Source organism: Bombina bombina, chromosome 5, assembly GCF_027579735.1.
Source record: "Bombina bombina isolate aBomBom1 chromosome 5, aBomBom1.pri, whole genome shotgun sequence".
In the NCBI taxonomy this organism is placed as follows: domain Eukaryota; kingdom Metazoa; phylum Chordata; class Amphibia; order Anura; family Bombinatoridae; genus Bombina; species Bombina bombina.
Window position 1 is genome coordinate 968,610,229 of NC_069503.1, and position 18,747 is coordinate 968,628,975.

Genomic DNA, 18,747 nt, shown 5'->3' on the forward strand with positions numbered 1-18,747 from the left:
CCCCAACAAAAGTAAATCTAAGGGATCTGGGAGTGGGTGGGGGATTGGTCTGTGGGGTGCGGAAAGCTACACTACAGAAAAAATTAAAAAAAATTAAAAAAAACATTTGTATTTGCAAACGGGGCACAGCTGCCAGTACCCAAGATGGCTCCCAGTAAGGTAGAGGTGGAGGGTTAGAGAGCTGTTTGGGGTGGGGATCAGGGAGGTTGGGGGCTAAGGGGGGATCCTACACAGCTGCATATGTAAATATGCTATACAATTTTTTTTTAAATTTTAAATATACCTTTTATTTTAGTACTGGCAGACTTTCTGCCAGTACTTAAGATGGCGGGGACAATTGTGGGGTGGGGGAGGGAAGGGAGCTGCTTGGGAGGGATCAGGGGGTCTTATGTGTCAGGTGGGAGGCTGATCTCTACACTAAAGCTAAAATTAACCCTGCAAGCTCCCTACAAACTACCTAATTAACCCCTTCACTGCAAGCCATAATACACGTGTGATGCGCAGCAGCATTTAGCGGCCTTCTAATTACCAGAAAGCAACGCCAAAGTCATATATGTCTGCTATTTCTGAACAAAGGGGATCCCAGAGAAGCATTTACAACCATTTATGCCATACTTGCAAAAGTTGTTTGTAAATAATTTCAGTGAGAAACCTAAAATTGTTAAAAATTTTAAGTTTTTTTTTTTTTTTATTTGATCGCATTTAGCGGTGAAATGGTAGCATGAAATATACCAAGATGGGCCTAGATCAATACTTGGGGTTGTCTACTACACTACACTAAAGCTAAAATTAACCGTAGACGCTCCCTACATGCTCCCTAATTAACCCCATCACTGCTGGGCATAATACACATGTGATGCGCAGTGACATTTAGCGGCCTTCTAATTACCAAAAAGCAACGCCAAAGTCATATATGTCTGCTATTTCTGAACAAAGGGGATCCCAGAGAAGCATTTACAACCATTTATGCCATAATTGCACAAGTTGTTTGTAAATAATTTCAGTAAGAAACCTAAAGTTTGTGAAAATATTTGGGAAAAAGTTAACAATTTTTTTTATTTGATTGCATTTGGTGGTGAAATGGTGGCATGAAATATACCAAAATGGGCCTAGATCAATACTTTGGGATGTCTTCTAAAACAAAATATATACATGTCTAGGGTTAATCAGGGATTCCTGAAAGATATCAGTGTTCCAATGTAACTAGCGCTAATTTTGAAAAAAAGTGGTTTGGAACTAGCAAAGTGCTACTTGTATTTATGGCCCTATGACTTGCAAAAAAAAACAAAGAACATGTAAACATTGGGTATTTCTAAACTCAGGACAAAATTTAGAAACTATTTAGCATGGGTGTTTTTGGTGATTGTAGATGTGTAACAGATTGTGGGGGTCAAAGTTAGAAAAAGTGTGTTTTTTTCCATTTTTTCCTAATATTTTATCATTTTTTTAAAGTAAATTATAAGATATGATGAAAATAATGGTATCTTTAGAAAGTCCATTTAATGGCGAGACAAACGGTATATAATATGTATGGGTACAGTAAATGAGTAAGAGGAAAATTACAGCTAAACACAAACACCGCAGATATTTAAAAATAGCCCTGGTCCTTCAGGGAAAGAAATTGAAAAATGGCCTTGGTCCTTAAGGGGTTAAATAATTACAGAGCCTTAATTACTTCCCTGCCTTATATTTATTATGTATGAGCCATTTTGTGTTATCATGCCTTCTTTCTGCATGTTTTGAACAAACTGGACTTTCACTGATATAAGGCAATGCATATTTGGTACAAAACCACTACTAATGATGTCACATAAATTTAATGTATCAGAATTCTTTGTTAAGTATACCCTGCTTACTATCCTTAGCATCTGCACATGGCAGGAGATTCCCAGTAGACCACTAGTCCCAGACTAGTATGAGGGAATAGGCTTTTGTCTGTATTTATCATTTAGTCACAGACTAGTATGAGGGAATAGGCCTTTGTCGGTATTTATCATTTAGTCACAGAGGGAATAGGCTTTTGTCTGTATTTATCATTTAGTCACAGACTAGTATGAGGGAATAGGCCTTTGTCGGTATTTATCATTTAGTCACAGAGGGAATAGGCCTTTGTCTGTATTTATCATTTAGTCACAGACTAGTATGAGAGAATAGGCCTTTGTCAGTATTTATCATTTAGTCACAGACTAGTATCAAGGAATAGGCTTTTGTCTGTATTTATCATTTAGTCACAGACTAGTAGGAGGGAATAGGCTTTTGTCTGTATTTATCATTTAGTCCCAGACTAGTAGGAGGGAATAAGCCTTTGTCTGTATTTATCATTTAGTCCCAGACTAGTTTGAGAGAATAGACCTTTGTCGGTATTTATCATTTAGTCACAGAGGGAATAGGCCTTTGTCTGTATTTATCATTTAGTCACAGACTAGTATCAAGGAATAGGCCTTTGTCTGTATTTTATCATTTAGTCACAGACTAGTAGGAGGGAATAGGCCTTTGTCTGTATTTATCATTTAGTCACAGACTAGTAAGAAGGAATAGGCTTCTATCTGTATTTATCATTTAGTCACAGACTAGTATCAAGGAATAGGCTTTTGTCTGTAATTATCATTTAGTCACAGACTAGTATGAGAGAATAGGCCTTTGTCGGTATTTATCATTGAGTCACAGACTAGTATAAGGGAATAGGCCTTTGTCTGTATTTATCATTTAGTCACAGACTAGTATCAAGGAATAGGCTTTTGTCTGTATTTATCATTTAGTCACAGCCTAGTGTGAGGGAATAGGCTTTTATCTGTATTTATCATTTAGTCACAGACTAGTATGAGGGAATAGGCTTTTGTCTGTATTTATCATTTAGTCCCAGACTAGTAGGAGGGAATAGGCCTTTGTCTGTATTTATCATTTAGTCCCAGACTAGTAGGAGGGAAAAGGCCTTTGTCTGTATTTATCATTTAGTCCCAGACTAGTATGAGGGAATAGGCCTTTGTCGGTATTTATCATTTAGTCACAGAGGGAATAGGCCTTTGTCTGTATTTATCATTTAGTCACAGACTAGTATGAGAGAATAGGCCTTTGTCGGTACTTATCATTTAGTCACAGACTAGTATGAGAGAATAGGCCTTTGTCGGTATTTATCATTTAGTCACAGAGGGAATAGGCCTTTTTCGGTATTTATAATTTAGTCACAGACTAGTATCAAGGAATAGGCTTTTGTCTGTATTTATCATTTAGTCACAGACTAGTATGAGGGAATAGACCTTTGTCTGTATTTATCATTTAGTCACAGACTAGTAGGAGGGAATAGGCCTTTGTCTGTATTTCTCATTTAGTCACAGACTAGTAGGAGGGAATAGGCTTTTATCTGTATTTTATCATTTAGTCACAGACTAGTAGGAGGGAATAGGCCTTTGTCTGTATTTATCATTTAGTAACAGACTAGTAATAGGGAATAGGCTTTTATCTGTATTTATCATTTAGTCACAGACTAGTATGAGGGAATAGGCCTTTGTCTGTATTTCTCATTTAGTCACAGACTAGTATGAGGGAATAGGCCTTTGTCTGTATTTCTCATTTAGTCACAGACTAGTAGTAGGGAATGGGCTTTTATCTGTATCATTTAGTCCCAGACTAGTATGAGGGAATAGGCCTTAGTCTGTATTTATCATTTAGTCACAGACTAGTATGAGGGAATAGGCCTTAGTCTGTATTTATCATTTAGTCACAGACTAGTATGAGGGAATAGGCCTTTGTCTGTATTTATCATTTAGTAACAGACTAGTAATAGGCTTTTATCTGTATTTATCATTTAGTCACAGACTAGTATGAGGGAATAGGCCTTAGTCTGTATTTATCATTAGTCACAGACTAGTATGAGGGAATAGGCCTTTGTCTGTATTTTATCATTTAGTCACAGACTAGTATGAGGGAATAGGCTTTTATCTGTATCATTTAGTCACAGACTAGTATCAAGGAATAGGCTTTTGTCTGTATTTATCATTTAGTCACAGACTAGTATGAGGGAATAGGCTTTTATCTGTATCATTTAGTCACAGACTAGTAGGAGGGAATAGGCTTTTATCTGTATTTATTTATCATTTAGTCACAGACTAGTAGGAGGGAATAGGCTTTTCTCCAACATAGGTGTGTCCGGTCCACGGCGTCATCCTTACTTGTGGGATATTCTCTTCCCCAACAGGAAATGGCAAAGAGCCCAGCAAAGCTGGTCATATGATCCCTCCTAGGCTCCGCCTACCCCAGTCATTCTCTTTGCCGTTGCACAGGCAACATCTCCACGGAGATGGCTAAAAGCGCGATTGCTCTGTTTTAAACACTGAAGAGCAAGAGGACGCTGATGATAACGTTTCTGACATACCCTCACACCAATCTGAAGGGGCCAGGAGGGAGGTTTTGTCTGAGGGAGAAATTTCAGATTCAGGAAAAATTTCTCAACAAGCTGAACCTGATGTTGTAACATTTAAATTTAAATTAGAACATCTCCGCGCACTGCTTAAGGAGGTATTATCTACTCTGGATGATTGTGACAATTTGGTCATTCCAGAGAAATTATGTAAGATGGACAAGTTCCTAGAGGTTCCGGTGCCCCCCGATGTTTTTCCTATACCCAATCGGGTGGCGGACATAGTAAATAAGGAATGGGAAAGGCCCGGCATACCTTTTGTTCCTCCCCCTATATTTAAGAAATTATTTCCTATAGTCGACCCCAGAAAGGACTTATGGCAGACAGTCCCTAAGGTCGAGGGGGCGGTCTCTACTCTAAACAAACGCACTACTATTCCCATAGAAGATAGTTGTGCTTTCAAAGATCCTATGGATAAAAAATTAGAGGGTTTGCTTAAAAAGATGTTTGTTCAGCAAGGTTACCTTCTACAACCGATTTCATGCATTGTTCCTGTCACTACGGCAGCGTGTTTCTGGTTCGAAGAACTAGAAAAGTCGCTCAATAAAGAATCTTCGTATGAGGAGGTTATGGACAGAGTTCAAGCACTTAAATTGGCTAACTCTTTTATTCTAGATGCCGCTTTGCAATTAGCTAGATTAGCGGCGAAAAATTCAGGGTTTGCTATCGTGGCGCGCAGAGCGCTTTGGCTAAAGTCTTGGTCAGCGGATGTGTCTTCCAAGACAAAATTGCTTAACATCCCTTTCAAGGGCAAAACACTGTTTGGTCCTGATTTGAAAGAGATTATTTCAGACATCACCGGGGGAAAGGGCCACGCCCTTCCTCAGGATAGGTCTTTTAAGGCTAGAAATAAGCCTAATTTTCGTCCCTTTCGCAGAAACGGACCAGCCTCTACTTCTACATCCTCTAAGCAAGAGGGTAATACTTCTCAACCCAAACCAGCCTGGAGACCGATGCAAGGCTGGAACAAGGGTAAGCAGGCCAAGAAGCCTGCCACTGCTACCAAAACAGCATGAATGGATGGCTCCCGATCCGGGTCCGGATCTGGTGGGGGGCAGACTTTCTCTCTTTGCTCAGGCCTGGGCAAGAGATGTTCAGGATCCTTGGGCACTAGAAATAGTTTCTCAAGGTTATCTCCTGGAATTCAAGGAACTACCCCCAAGGGGAAGGTTCCACAGGTCTCAATTATCTTCAAACCAAATAAAAAGACAGGCATTCTTACATTGTGTAGAAGACCTGTTAAAGATGGGAGTAATTCATCCAGTTCCAATAGGAGAACAAGGGATGGGGTTTTACTCCAACCTGTTCATAGTTCCCAAAAAAGAGGGAACATTCAGACCAATTTTAGATCTCAAGATCCTAAACAAATTTCTCAGGGTTCCATCGTTCAAAATGGAAACCATTCGAACGATCCTTCCTACAATCCAGGAAGGTCAATTTATGACCACGGTGGATTTAAAGGATGCGTACCTACATATTCCTATCCACAAGGAACATCATCAGTTCCTAAGGTTCGCTTTCTGGACAAGCATTACCAGTTTGTGGCACTTCCATTCGGATTAGCCACTGCTCCGAGAATTTTCACAAAGGTACTAGGGTCCCTTCTAGCGGTTCTAAGACCAAGGGGCATTGCAGTAGTACCGTACTTGGACGACATCCTGATTCAAGCGTCGTCTCTGTCAAAAGCAAAGGCTCATACGGACATCGTCCTAGCCTTTCTCAGATCTCACGGATGGAAAGTGAACATAGAAAAAAGTTCTCTTTCCCCGTCAACAAGAGTTCCCTTCTTGGGAACAATAATAGACTCCTTAGAAATGAAGATTTTTCTGACAGAGGTCAGAAAATCAAAACTTCTAAGTTCTTGTCAAGTACTTCATTCTGTTCTTCGTCCTTCCATAGCGCAGTGCATGGAAGTAATAGGATTGATGGTTGCAGCAATGGACATAGTTCCTTTTGCAAGAATTCATCTAAGACCATTACAACTGTGCATGCTCAGACAGTGGAATGGGGATTACACAGACTTGTCTCCGACGATTCAAGTAGATCAAAGGACCAGAGATTCACTCCGTTGGTGGCTGATCCTGGACAACCTGTCACAGGGAATGAGCTTCCGCAGACCAGAGTGGGTCATTGTCACGACCGACGCCAGTCTGGTGGGCTGGGGCGCGGTCTGGGAACCCCTGAAAGCTCAGGGTCTATGGTCTCGGGAAGAATCTCTTCTCCCGATAAACATTCTGGAACTGAGAGCGATATTCAATGCTCTCAAAGCTTGGCCTCATCTAGCAAAGGCCAAATTCATAAGGTTTCAATCAGACAACATGACGACAGTTGCATATATCAACCATCAGGGGGGAACAAGGAGTTCCCTGGCGATGGAGGAAGTGACCAAGATAATTCAATGGGCGGAGGATCACTCCTGCCACTTGTCTACAATCCACATCCCAGGAGTGGAAAATTGGGAAGCGGATTTTCTGAGTCGTCAGACATTCCATCCGGGGGAGTGGGAACTCCATCCGGAAATCTTTGCCCAAATAACTCGATTATGGGGCATTCCAGACATGGATCTGATGGCCTCTCGTCAGAACTTCAAGGTTCCTTGTTACGGGTCCAGATCCAGGGATCCCAAGGCGACTCTAGTAGATGCACTAGTAGCACCTTGGACCTTCAACCTAGCTTATGTATTCCCACCGTTTCCTCTCATTCCCAGGCTGGTAGCCAGGATCAATCAGGAGAGGGCTTCGGTGATCTTGATAGCTCCTGCGTGGCCACGCAGGACTTGGTATGCAGACCTGGTGAATATGTCATCGGCTCCACCATGGAAGCTACCTTTGAGACAGGACCTTCTTGTTCAAGGTCCATTCGAACATCCGAATCTGGTTTCCCTCCAACTGACTGCTTGGAGATTGAACGCTTGATTTTATCAAAGCGTGGGTTTTCAGATTCTGTAATAGATACTCTGATTCAGGCTAGAAAGCCTGTAACTAGAAAAATTTACCATAAGATATGGAAAAAATATATCTGTTGGTGTGAATCTAAAGGATTCCCCTGGAACAAGATAAAAATTCCTAAGATTCTATCCTTTCTACAAGAAGGTTTGGAGAAAGGATTATCTGCAAGTTCTCTGAAGGGACAGATCTCTGCGTTATCTGTTTTACTTCACAAAAGGCTGGCAGCTGTGCCAGACGTTCAAGCGTTTGTTCAGGCTCTGGTTAGAATCAAGCCTGTTTAAAGACCTTTGACTCCTCCCTGGAGTCTTAATCTAGTTCTTTCAGTTCTTCAAGGGGTTCCGTTTGAACCCTTACATTCCGTAGATATTAAGTTATTATCTTTGAAAGTTTTGTTTTTGGTTGCAATTTCTTCTGCTAGAAGAGTTTCAGAGTTATCTTCTCTGCAGTGTTCTCCGCCCTATCTGGTGTTCCATGCAGATAAGGTGGTTTTGCGTACAAAGACTGGTTTTCTTCCGAAAGTTGTTTCCAACAAGAATATTAACCAGGAGATAGTTGTACCTTCTTTGTGTCCGAATCCAGTTTCAAAGAAGGAACGTTTGTTACACAATTTGGACGTGGTCCGTGCTCTAAAATTCTATTTAGAGGCCACTAAAGATTTTAGACAAACATCTTCTTTGTTTGTTGTTTATTCTGGTAAAAGGAGAGGTCAAAAGGCAACTTCTACCTCTCTTTCTTTTTGGCTTAAAAGCATTATCCGATTGGCTTATGAGACTGCCGGACGGCAGCCTCCTGAAAGAATCACAGCTCATTCCACTAGGGCTGTGGCTTCCACATGGGCCTTCAAGAACGAGGCTTCTGTTGACCAGATATGTAAGGCAGCGACTTGGTCTTCACTGCACACTTTTGCCAAATTTTACAAATTTGATACTTTTGCTTCTTCAGAGGCTATTTTTGGGAGAAAGGTTTTGCAAGCCGTGGTGCCTTCCATTTAGGTGACCTGATTTGCTCCCTCCCTTCATCCGTGTCCTAAAGCTTTGGTATTGGTTCCCACAAGTAAGGATGACGCCGTGGACCGGACACACCTATGTTGGAGAAAACAGAATTTATGCTTACCTGATAAATTACTTTCTCCAACGGTGTGTCCGGTCCACGGCCCGCCCTGTTTTTTTTAATCAGGTCTGATGAATTATTTTCTCTAACTACAGTCACCACGGTATCATATGGTTTCTCCTATGCATATTTCCTCCTGTACGTCGGTCGAATGACTGGGGTAGGCGGAGCCTAGGAGGGATCATATGACCAGCTTTGCTGGGCTCTTTGCCATTTCCTGTTGGGGAAGAGAATATCCCACAAGTAAGGATGACGCCGTGGACCGGACACACCGTTGGAGAAAGTAATTTATCAGGTAAGCATAAATTCTGTTTTTTCTGTATTATTTAGTCACAGACTAGTAGGAGGGAATGGGCTTTTGTCTGTATTTATCATTTAGTCCCAGACTAGTAGGAGGGAATAGGCCTTTGTCTGTATTTATCATTTAGTCCCAGACTAGTAGGAGGGAATAGGCCTTTGTCTGTATTTATCATTTAGTCCCAGACTAGTAGGATGGAATAGGCCTTTGTCTGTATTTATCATTTAGTCCCAGACTAGTAGGAGGGAATAGGCTTTTGTCTGTATTTATCATTTAGTCACAGACTAGTATGAGGGAATAGGCCTTTGTCGGTATTTATCATTTAGTCACAGAGGGAATAGGCCTTTGTCTGTATTTATCATTTAGTCACAGACTAGTATGAAAGAATAGGCCTTTGTCGGTATTTATCATTTATCACAGACTAGTATCAAGGAATAGGCTTTTGTCTGTATTTATCATTTAGTCACACACTAGTATGAGGGAATAGACCTTTGTCTGTATTTATCATTTAGTCACCGACTAGTAGGAGGGAATAGGCCTTTGTCTGTATTTATCATTTAGTCACAGACTAGTAGGAGGGAATAGGCCTTTGTCTGTATTTTATCATTTAGTCACAGACTAGTAGGAGGGAATAGGCCTTTGTCTGTATTTATCATTTAGTCACAGACTAGTAGTAGGGAATAGGCTTTTATCTTTATCATTTAGTCCCAGACTAGTATGAGGGAATAGGCTTTTGTCTGTATTTATCATTTAGTCCCAGACTAGTAGGAGGGAATAGGCCTTTGTATGTATTTATCATTTAGTCCCAGACTAGTAGGAGGGAATAGGCTTTTGTCTGTATTTATCATTTAGTCACAGACTAGTATGAGGGAATAGGCCTTTGTCTGTATTTATCATTTAGTCACAGACTAGTATGAGAGAATAGGCCTTTGTCGGTATTTATCATTTAGTCACAGACTAGTATCAAGGAATAGGCTTTTGTCTGTATTTATCATTTAGTCACAGACTAGTATGAGGGAATAGACCGTTGTCTGTATTTATCATTTAGTCACAGAGGGAATAGGCCTTTGTCTGTATTTATCATTTAGTCACAGACTAGTAGGAGGGAATAGGCCTTTGTCTGTATTTATCATTTAGTCACAGACTAGTAGGAGGGAATAGGCCTTTGTCTGTATTTATCATTTAGTCACAGACTAGTAGGAGGGAATAGGCTGTTATCTGTATTTATCATTTAGTCACAGACTAGTATGAGGGAATATGACTTTGTCTGTATTTCTCATTTAGTCACAGACTAGTAGTAGGGAATAGGCTTTTATCTGTATCATTTAGTCCCAGACTAGTATGACGGAATAGGCCTTTGTCTGTATTTATCATTTAGTCACAGACTAGTAGGAGGGAATAGGCTTTTATCTTTATCATTTAGTCCCAGACTAGTATGAGGGAATAGGCTTTTGTCTGTATTTCTCATTTAGTCACAGACTAGTATGAGGGAATAGGCTTTTATCTGTATTTATCATTTAGTCACAGACTAGTATCAAGGAATAGGCTTTTGTCTGTAATTATCATTTAGTCACAGACTAGTATGAGGGAATAGGCCTTTGTCGGTATTTATCATTTAGTCACAGAGGGAATAGGCCTTTGTCTGTATTTATCATTTAGTCACAGACTAGTAGGAGGGAATAGGCTTTTATCTTTATCATTTAGTCCCAGACTAGTATGGGAGAATAGGCCTTAGTCTGTATTTATCATTTAGTCCCAGACTAGTATGAAGGAATAGGTTTTTGTCTGTATTTATCATTTAGTCACAGACTAGTAGGAGGGAGTAGGCGTTTATCTGTTTTTATCATTTAGTCACAGAGTAGTATGAGGGAATAGGCTTTTGTCTGTATTTATCATTTAGTTACAGACTAGTATGAGGGAATAGACCTTTGTCTGTATTTATCATTTAGTCACAGACTAGTATGAGGGAATAGGCCTTTGTCGGTATTTATCATTTAGTCACAGAGGGAATAGGCCTTTGTCTGTTTTTATCATTTAGTCACAGACTAGTATGAGAGAATAGGCCTTTGTCGGTATTTCTCATTTAGTTACAGACTAGTATGAGGGAATAGACCTTTGTCTGTATTTATCATTTAGTCACAGACTAGTATGAGGGAATAGGCCTTTGTCGGTATTTATCATTTAGTCACAGAGGGAATAGGCTTTTGTCTGTATTTATCATTTAGTCACAGACTAGTAAGAGGGAATAGGCTTTTATCTCTATTTATCATTTAGTCACAGAATAGTATGAGGGAATAGGCCTTTGTCTGTATTTATCATTTAGTCACAGACTAGTAGGAGGGAATAGGCTTTTATCTTTATCATTTAGTCCCAGACTAGTATGGGAGAATAGGCCTTAGTCTGTATTTATCATTTAGTCCCAGACTAGTATGAAGGAATAGGCTTTTGTCTGTATTTATCATTTAGTCACAGACTAGTAGGAGGGAGTAGGCGTTTATCTGTTTTTATCATTTAGTCACAGAGTAGTATGAGGGAATAGGCTTTTGTCTGTATTTATCATTTAGTCGCAGACTAGTATGAGGGAATAGGCCTTAGTCTGTATTTATCATTTAGTCACAGACTAGTAGGAGGGAATAGGCTTTTGTCTGTATTTATCATTTAATCACAGACTAGTATGAGGGAATAGGTCTTAGTCTGTATTTATCATTTAGTCCCACACTAGTAGGAGGGAATAGGCTTTTGTCGGTATTTATAATTTAGTCACAGACTAGTATGAGGGAATAGGCCTTTGTCTGTATTTATCATTTAGTTACAGACTAGTATGAGGGAATAGACCTTTGTCTGTATTTATCATTTAGTCACAGACTAGTATGAGGGAATAGACCTTTGTCTGTATTTATCATTTAGTCACAGACTAGTATGAGGGAATAGGCCTTTGTCTGTATTTATCATTTAGTCACAGAGGGAATAGGCCTTTGTCTGTTTTTATCATTTAGTCACAGACTAGTAGGAGGGAATAGGCTTTTGTCTGTATTTATCATTTAGTCACAGAATAGTATGAGGGAATAGGCTTTTATCTGTATTTATCATTTAGTCACAGAATAGTATGAGGGAATAGGCTTTTGTCTGTATCATTTAGTCCCAGACTAGTATGTACTAAAAAATCTATTTATCCGCTCACTACATTTTTCCCTACCACCTTGTTATTTTTGCCTCGCCACTTTTAGGTGGTGGGCAAGGTATAAAGCAATATGAAAGTCAATGTAGACGCCAGTCTAAACCAATAAAAAAGTCAGTAATATCATCATTGTACTTACATTGTTTATTTCTGCAGCTATAGAGACACTTCACTATTTGTTTATTCTCCGTGTGATGCAAATCCGGTCTAGAAGACAGAATACTGAAGAAAATGTCGCTAATCGATTAGTTAGAAGAAGGAGAGTTCAACCCTTCCATGGGTTGGTTTGCACGGCCTTTTAGACAGAGAGACTGTACAAAGATTCAGGCTTGATCGTTAATCTATATTACACTTGTATCGAGAGATAGAAGAAGATTATTTGGAGCCAATGACGGCGCATTCACGGGCTATTCCGGGACTATTGAAACTATTAACTGCATTGCATTTTATGGCAAGAGGCTCCTTTCAGTTGGTTTCTAGCGTCATTATTGGAATAATTCAATCAGCATTTTCACGTCACTTAACAAAAGTCATAGAGGCTATGATGATTATAACGCGCAGAATGGACTGATCCAAAATTTTTTAACAATAATAAAATTCTTTAGAAATGTTGCCCTTTTATAGTAGTCAAATTCTTTTCCCGCAACTACTATGACGTTTCTGACACCTTGCATGTCACGTGTTAATAATTTGCCATACAATTCTACTGACATTTAAGTACATTCGTTTAGTCGTGGCAAGCGAGGCATCAAATTTATCAATAATCCGCCACTGCTCGCGGCGGGCTAGACGTGTCTATTTCTGGGTGTTTTCTAGTACATATTGACAGCGGATACCATGTCGCCCATGGGGAGTAACAGCGAGTTTATCTGCGTCTACAATGTCGGATTAATTGATGGCTTAATACATGATGGTGCCCTTAGTGCCAGACTAGTATGAGGGAATAGGCTGTTATCTGTATTTATCATTTAGTCACAGACTAGTATGAGGGAATAGGCTGTTATCTGTATTTATCATTTAGTCACAGACTAGTAGGAGGGAATAGGCTTTTATCTGTATTTATCATTTAGTCACAGACTAGTAGGAGGGACTAGGCCTTTGTCTGTATTTATCATTTAGTCACGGACTAGTATAAGGGAATAGGCCTTTGTCTGTATTTATCATTTAGTCACAGACTAGTATGAGGGAATAGGCTGTTATCTGTATTTATCATTTAGTCACAGACTAGTAGGAGGGAATAGGCTTTTATCTGTATTTATCATTTAGTCACAGACTAGTATCAAGGAATAGGCTTTTGTCTGTAATTATCATTTAGTCACAGACTAGTATGAGGGAATAGGCCTTTGTCGGTATTTATCATTTAGTCACAGAGGGAATAGGCCTTTGTCTGTATTTATCATTTAGTCACAGACTAGTATGAGAGAATAGGCCTTTGTCTGTATTTATCATTTAGTCACAGACTAGTAGGAGGGAATAGGCTTTTGTCTGTATTTATCATTTAGTCACAGACTAGTAAGAGGGAATAGGCTTTTATCTCTATTTATCATTTAGTCACAGAATAGTATGAGGGAATAGGCCTTTGTCTGTATTTATCATTTAGTCACAGACTAGTAGGAGGGAATAGGCTTTTATCTTTATCATTTAGTCCCAGACTAGTATGGGAGAATAGGCCTTAGTCTGTATTTATCATTTAGTCCCAGACTAGTATGAAGGAATAGGCTTTTGTCTGTATTTATCATTTAGTCACAGACTAGTAGGAGGGAGTAGGCGTTTATCTGTTTTTATCATTTAGTCACAGAGTAGTATGAGGGAATAGGCTTTTGTCTGTATTTATCATTTAGTCGCAGACTAGTATGAGGGAATAGGCCTTAGTCTGTATTTATCATTTAGTCACAGACTAGTAGGAGGGAATAGGCTTTTGTCTGTATTTATCATTTAATCACAGACTAGTATGAGGGAATAGGTCTTAGTCTGTATTTATCATTTAGTCCCACACTAGTAGGAGGGAATAGGCTTTTGTCGGTATTTATAATTTAGTCACAGACTAGTATGAGGGAATAGGCCTTTGTCTGTATTTATCCTTTAGTCACAGAGGGAATAGGCCTTTGTCTGTTTTTATCATTTAGTCACAGACTAGTATGAGAGAATAGGCCTTTGTCGGTATTTCTCATTTAGTCACAGACTAGTATGAGGGAATAGGCTTTTATCTGTATTTATCATTTAGTCACAGAAAAGTATGAGGGAATAGGCTTTTATCTGTATTTATCATTTAGTCACAGACTAGTATGAAGGAATAGGCTTTTGTCGGTATTTCTCATTTAGTCACAGACTAGTATGAGGGAATAGGCTTTTATCTGTATCATTTAGTCCCAGACTAGTATGTACTAAAAAATCTATCCGCTCACTACATTTTTCGCTACCACCTTGTTATTTTTGCCTCGCCACTTTTAGGTGGTGGGCAAGGTATAAAGCAATATGAAAGTCAATGTAGACGCCAGTCTAAACCAATAAAAAAGTCAGTAATATCATCATTGTACTTACATTGTTTATTTCTGCAGCTATAGAGACACTTCACTATTTGTTTATTCTCCGTGTGATGCAAATCCGGTCTAGAAGACAGAATACTGAAGAAAATGTCGCTAATCGATTAGTTAGAAGAAGGAGAGTTCAACCCTTCCATGGGTTGGTTTGCACGGCCTTTTAGACAGAGAGACTGTACAAAGATTCAGGCTTGATCGTTAATCTATATTACACTTGTATCGAGAGATAGAAGAAGATTATTTGGAGCCAATGACGGCACATTCACGGGCTATTCCTGGACTATTGAAACTATTAACTGCATTGCATTTTATGGCAAGAGGCTCCTTTCAGTTGGTTTCTAGCGTCATTATTGGAATAATTCAATCAGCATTTTCACGTCACTTAACAAAAGTCATAGAGGCTATGATGATTATAACGCGCAGAATGGACTGATCCAAATTTTTTTAACAATAATAAAATTCTTTAGAAATGTTGCCCTTTTATAGTAGTCAAATTCTTTTCCCGCAACTACTATGACGTTTCTGACACCTTGCATGTCACGTGTTAATAATTTGCCATACAATTCTACTGACATTTAAGTACATTCGTTTAGTCGTGGCAAGCGAGGCATCAAATTTATCAATAATCCGCCACTGCTCGCGGCGGGCTAGACGTGTCTATTTCTGGGTGTTTTCTAGTACATATTGACAGCGGATACCATGTCGCCCATGGGGAGTAACAGCGAGTTTATCTGCGTCTACAATGTCGGATTAATTGATGGCTTAATACATGATGGTGCCCTTAGTGCCAGACTAGTATGAGGGAATAGTCTTTTGTCTGTATTTTATCATTTAGTCACAGACTGTTATGAGGGACTAGGCCTTTGTCTGTATTTATCATTTAGTCACGGACTAGTATAAGGGAATAGGCCTTTGTCTGTATTTATCATTTAGTCACAGACTAGTATGAGGGAATAGGCTGTTATCTGTATTTATCATTTAGTCACAAACTAGTATGAGGGAATAGGCTGTTATCTGTATTTATCATTTAGTCACAGACTAGTAGGAGGGAATAGGCTTTTTTCTGTATTTATCATTTAGTCACAGACTAGTATAAGGGAATAGGCTTTTATCTGTATTTATCATTTAGTCACAGACTAGTATGAGGGAATAGGCTTTTATCTGTATTTATCATTTAGTCACAGACTAGTATGAGGGAATAGGCCTTTGTCTGTATTTATCATTTAGTCACAGACTAGTATGAGGGAATTGGCTTATGTCTGTATTTATCATTTAGTCACAGACTAGTAGGAGGGAATAGGCTTTTGTCTGTAATTATCATTTAGTCACAGACTAGTAGGAGGGAACAGGCTTTTGTCTGTAATTATCATTTAGTCCCAGACTGTATTCATGAGTATTTTTTATCACAAACTTGTAATCTATACTGATATTTTCCACCTGTGCTTCTTTAAATTAATGTAATTTATGAAAATGATCTTTAGATATTTGCAAAATAATTTCCTTATGTGTAAAAAAAATGAATAGTGATAAACCTTTTAAAAATATCTGCTTTCTGGTATATTTTTTATTGCTCACTGATTTATTTTTTCTGTTTTTATCTCTTTCTTCTTGTAATATACCTATTTTTTTTAGGTAATAAAAAATAATCTCAACCCTGTCTGGAGACCCTTCAAGATACCTCTGCAGTCTCTCTGTAATGGAGACATGGATCAGAAAATCAGGGTAAGATACCAGGCTGTAATACAAAAATAAATACTATTCTCTGAAGCTAGTAGAATAATTATTTTATATTAGAATTTCCTTCCTAAGATAGGGAGAGTCCACGGGTTCATTCCTTACTCTTGGGAAATACAACACCTGGCCACCAGGAGGAGGCAAAGACACACCAGCCAAAGGCTTAAATATCCCTCCCACTTCCTCATTTCCCCAGTCATTCTTTGCCTTTCGTCACATTAGGAGGTGGCAGATAAGTGTCAGAAGATTTGGAGAGTCCTGAAAAAGGGTATCTGTCCTTCGAGATAGGATTGGACTTTTAAGTAGTCATGTCAACCTTTCAGTGAGAGTATTGATGAAAGTTAGAGTCTGGAGATGCAGGGAAAGTTTTTCTGCGAAACTATCTAGACTACTGCTAACAGCTTCTAAGCAATCAGTGTTGACGAGTTTTACTGCCTGCTTTCTCTCACTCAAGTCCATGTCAGGAGCGCTGCTATAAGACTGTCATGCTTGAGAGGCTGTGTTCTGTTCCACAGCATGGATCCTGGAAGTAAGATTGTTTCAATTTTTACACATAAAGCTCTATAACAGGGTCACAGTGTGGCTCCTTTATACCTTGATAGGATCCAGGTTTAATATCCTCTGAAGGGGGTTTATTGAACAGTTGGGGTTAATTAATCAGTGTATTTATTATTTACATTCTGCTTTGTGGATTTTTTCTCTGGGCTGATAGACTGTGTGTTTTTGGCTGGAACAAACAGGTTTCACTTTTAAGTTTCACTTTCATTTTTTAAAGTGTTGCACAACTCCCATTACTTGCTGTGCTATTAATAACAGGGGAATTATTGTCTTGCACTCCATGTGACCGGGTGTGGTCTATGTTCATTTCCTCCATTCTGGCTTAGACTTGAACCTGAGGAGAGAGTTTCCTCTGTTAGCTGTCTGGGTGCCCCAGCCATTGGGAGTATAAAGGTGTTGTTTTCTATAATAAAAAAACTTTTTTATTTGTGTCCTTCTGTGGGTATAACCTGAGCTATGGAGGACTCTGACCTTTTAGAAGGTACTCCTTCTGTACTAAATCATACCTGTTTTTATTGTGAGGAGGCCGTGGTTTTCCCGCCCACTCAATTATGTTCCACATGCCTTAACACAGTTATAAAGTCTAGGAAGGGAGACAACCCAGCTAAGGCTCTTATTCCCTCTGAGCCGTCTACCTCTCAGGACTCGGCATCCCGTGTGATTACTACCCTTGCTACATTATCCACTCCACATGCAGTTCCCTGTAGCACATCTAATCCTCCATCCGGAGGGGGCCTTCTTCCTGTGGACTTTGCCACGCAGTTACAAATGGCGGTGTCTGCGGCTCTCGCTTTAATAAGCGCAAGAGAAAGGTTAAACATAGCTCTCCTGACCCGGAGTCATCTAAATATTTATCTGATTTAGCTATTATGTCCCAGTTATCCGATAATGAGTTAACCTCTGTAGCTTCAGAGGATGAACTTTCTGGGTCGGAGTCCTTAGCGTCTAAGCCTCCTGCTGTGGAGGAACCTTCCTTTAGATTTAAAATTGAGCAATTGCATTTTTTATTAAAGGAGGTTCTGTCTACGTTAGAAGCTCCAGAGGCCGTGCTTCCTGAAGAACCCATGATACCTAAATTAGACAAGGTTTACGAAGACAGGTAAGTTCCTGTGCCGGTTAAGATGGCGAACATTATTAAGAACGAATGGGAAATAATTGGTTCTTTCTTTTCCTCCTTGCCTACTTTTAAAAAAAAGTTGTTCCCGGTCCTGGGCTCTCAACTGGATTTGTGGGGCTCCATTCCTAAGGTTAATGGTGCTATCTCTATGCTTGCTAAAAATACTACTATACCTCTTGAGGATAGTTCTTCGTTCAGAGAGCCGATGGATAAGAAAATGGAAACCTTTCTGAGAAAGATGTTTCAACATACGGGACTTTTGTTTCAACTGGCAGCTGCAGTTGCCGCTGCTACCTACTGGTGCGACTCTTTGTCGAAACTCATTGAGGGGGAGTCTTCCCTCGAGGATATTCAAGACAGTGGAACTTTGCTCACAGTCACCCCCTCTGCCACTCTCTGCACCCTCCTCCCAACCACTGGATTCACTCTTATCTCTCTAACAGATCCTTCTCCATCTCTTTTGCTGGTGACTCCTCCTCTCCATTGCCTTTGTCTGTTGGAGTACCTCAAGGCTCTGTCTTGGGTCCTCTACTCTTCTCTATTTATACTTCTTCACTGGGTAAACTTATCAACTGCTATGGCTTCAACTACCACCTCTATGCGGATGATACCCAGATCTAGCTTTCCACCCCTGCACTCTCTCCTTCTGTCAATTCTCACATCAGCGACTGCTTATCTGGCATTTCCTCCTGGATGGCCTCTCACTACCTAAAAATAAACATGTCGAAGACTGAGCTACTTTTAATCCCCCCCCCTTTAATTCTACTCCAGTTTTTTAATTTTTCCATCACTTTTGTGGCACCACTTTCTCCCCATCACCTCATGTCTGCTGCCTCGGAGTCGCACT

General features: G+C 39.6%; 1 protein-coding gene across 1 annotated transcript in view; it reads left to right on the top strand.

Moving 5' to 3' along the window:
* Nucleotides 1-18,747, top strand: part of CPNE3 (copine 3) — a 258,436-nt gene that overhangs the window by 96,079 nt on the left and 143,610 nt on the right. The window contains exon 7 of the mRNA XM_053715177.1: nt 16,124-16,213. Coding sequence (XP_053571152.1) covers nt 16,124-16,213 — 90 coding nt within the window. The remainder of the gene's footprint in view (nt 1-16,123; nt 16,214-18,747) is intronic.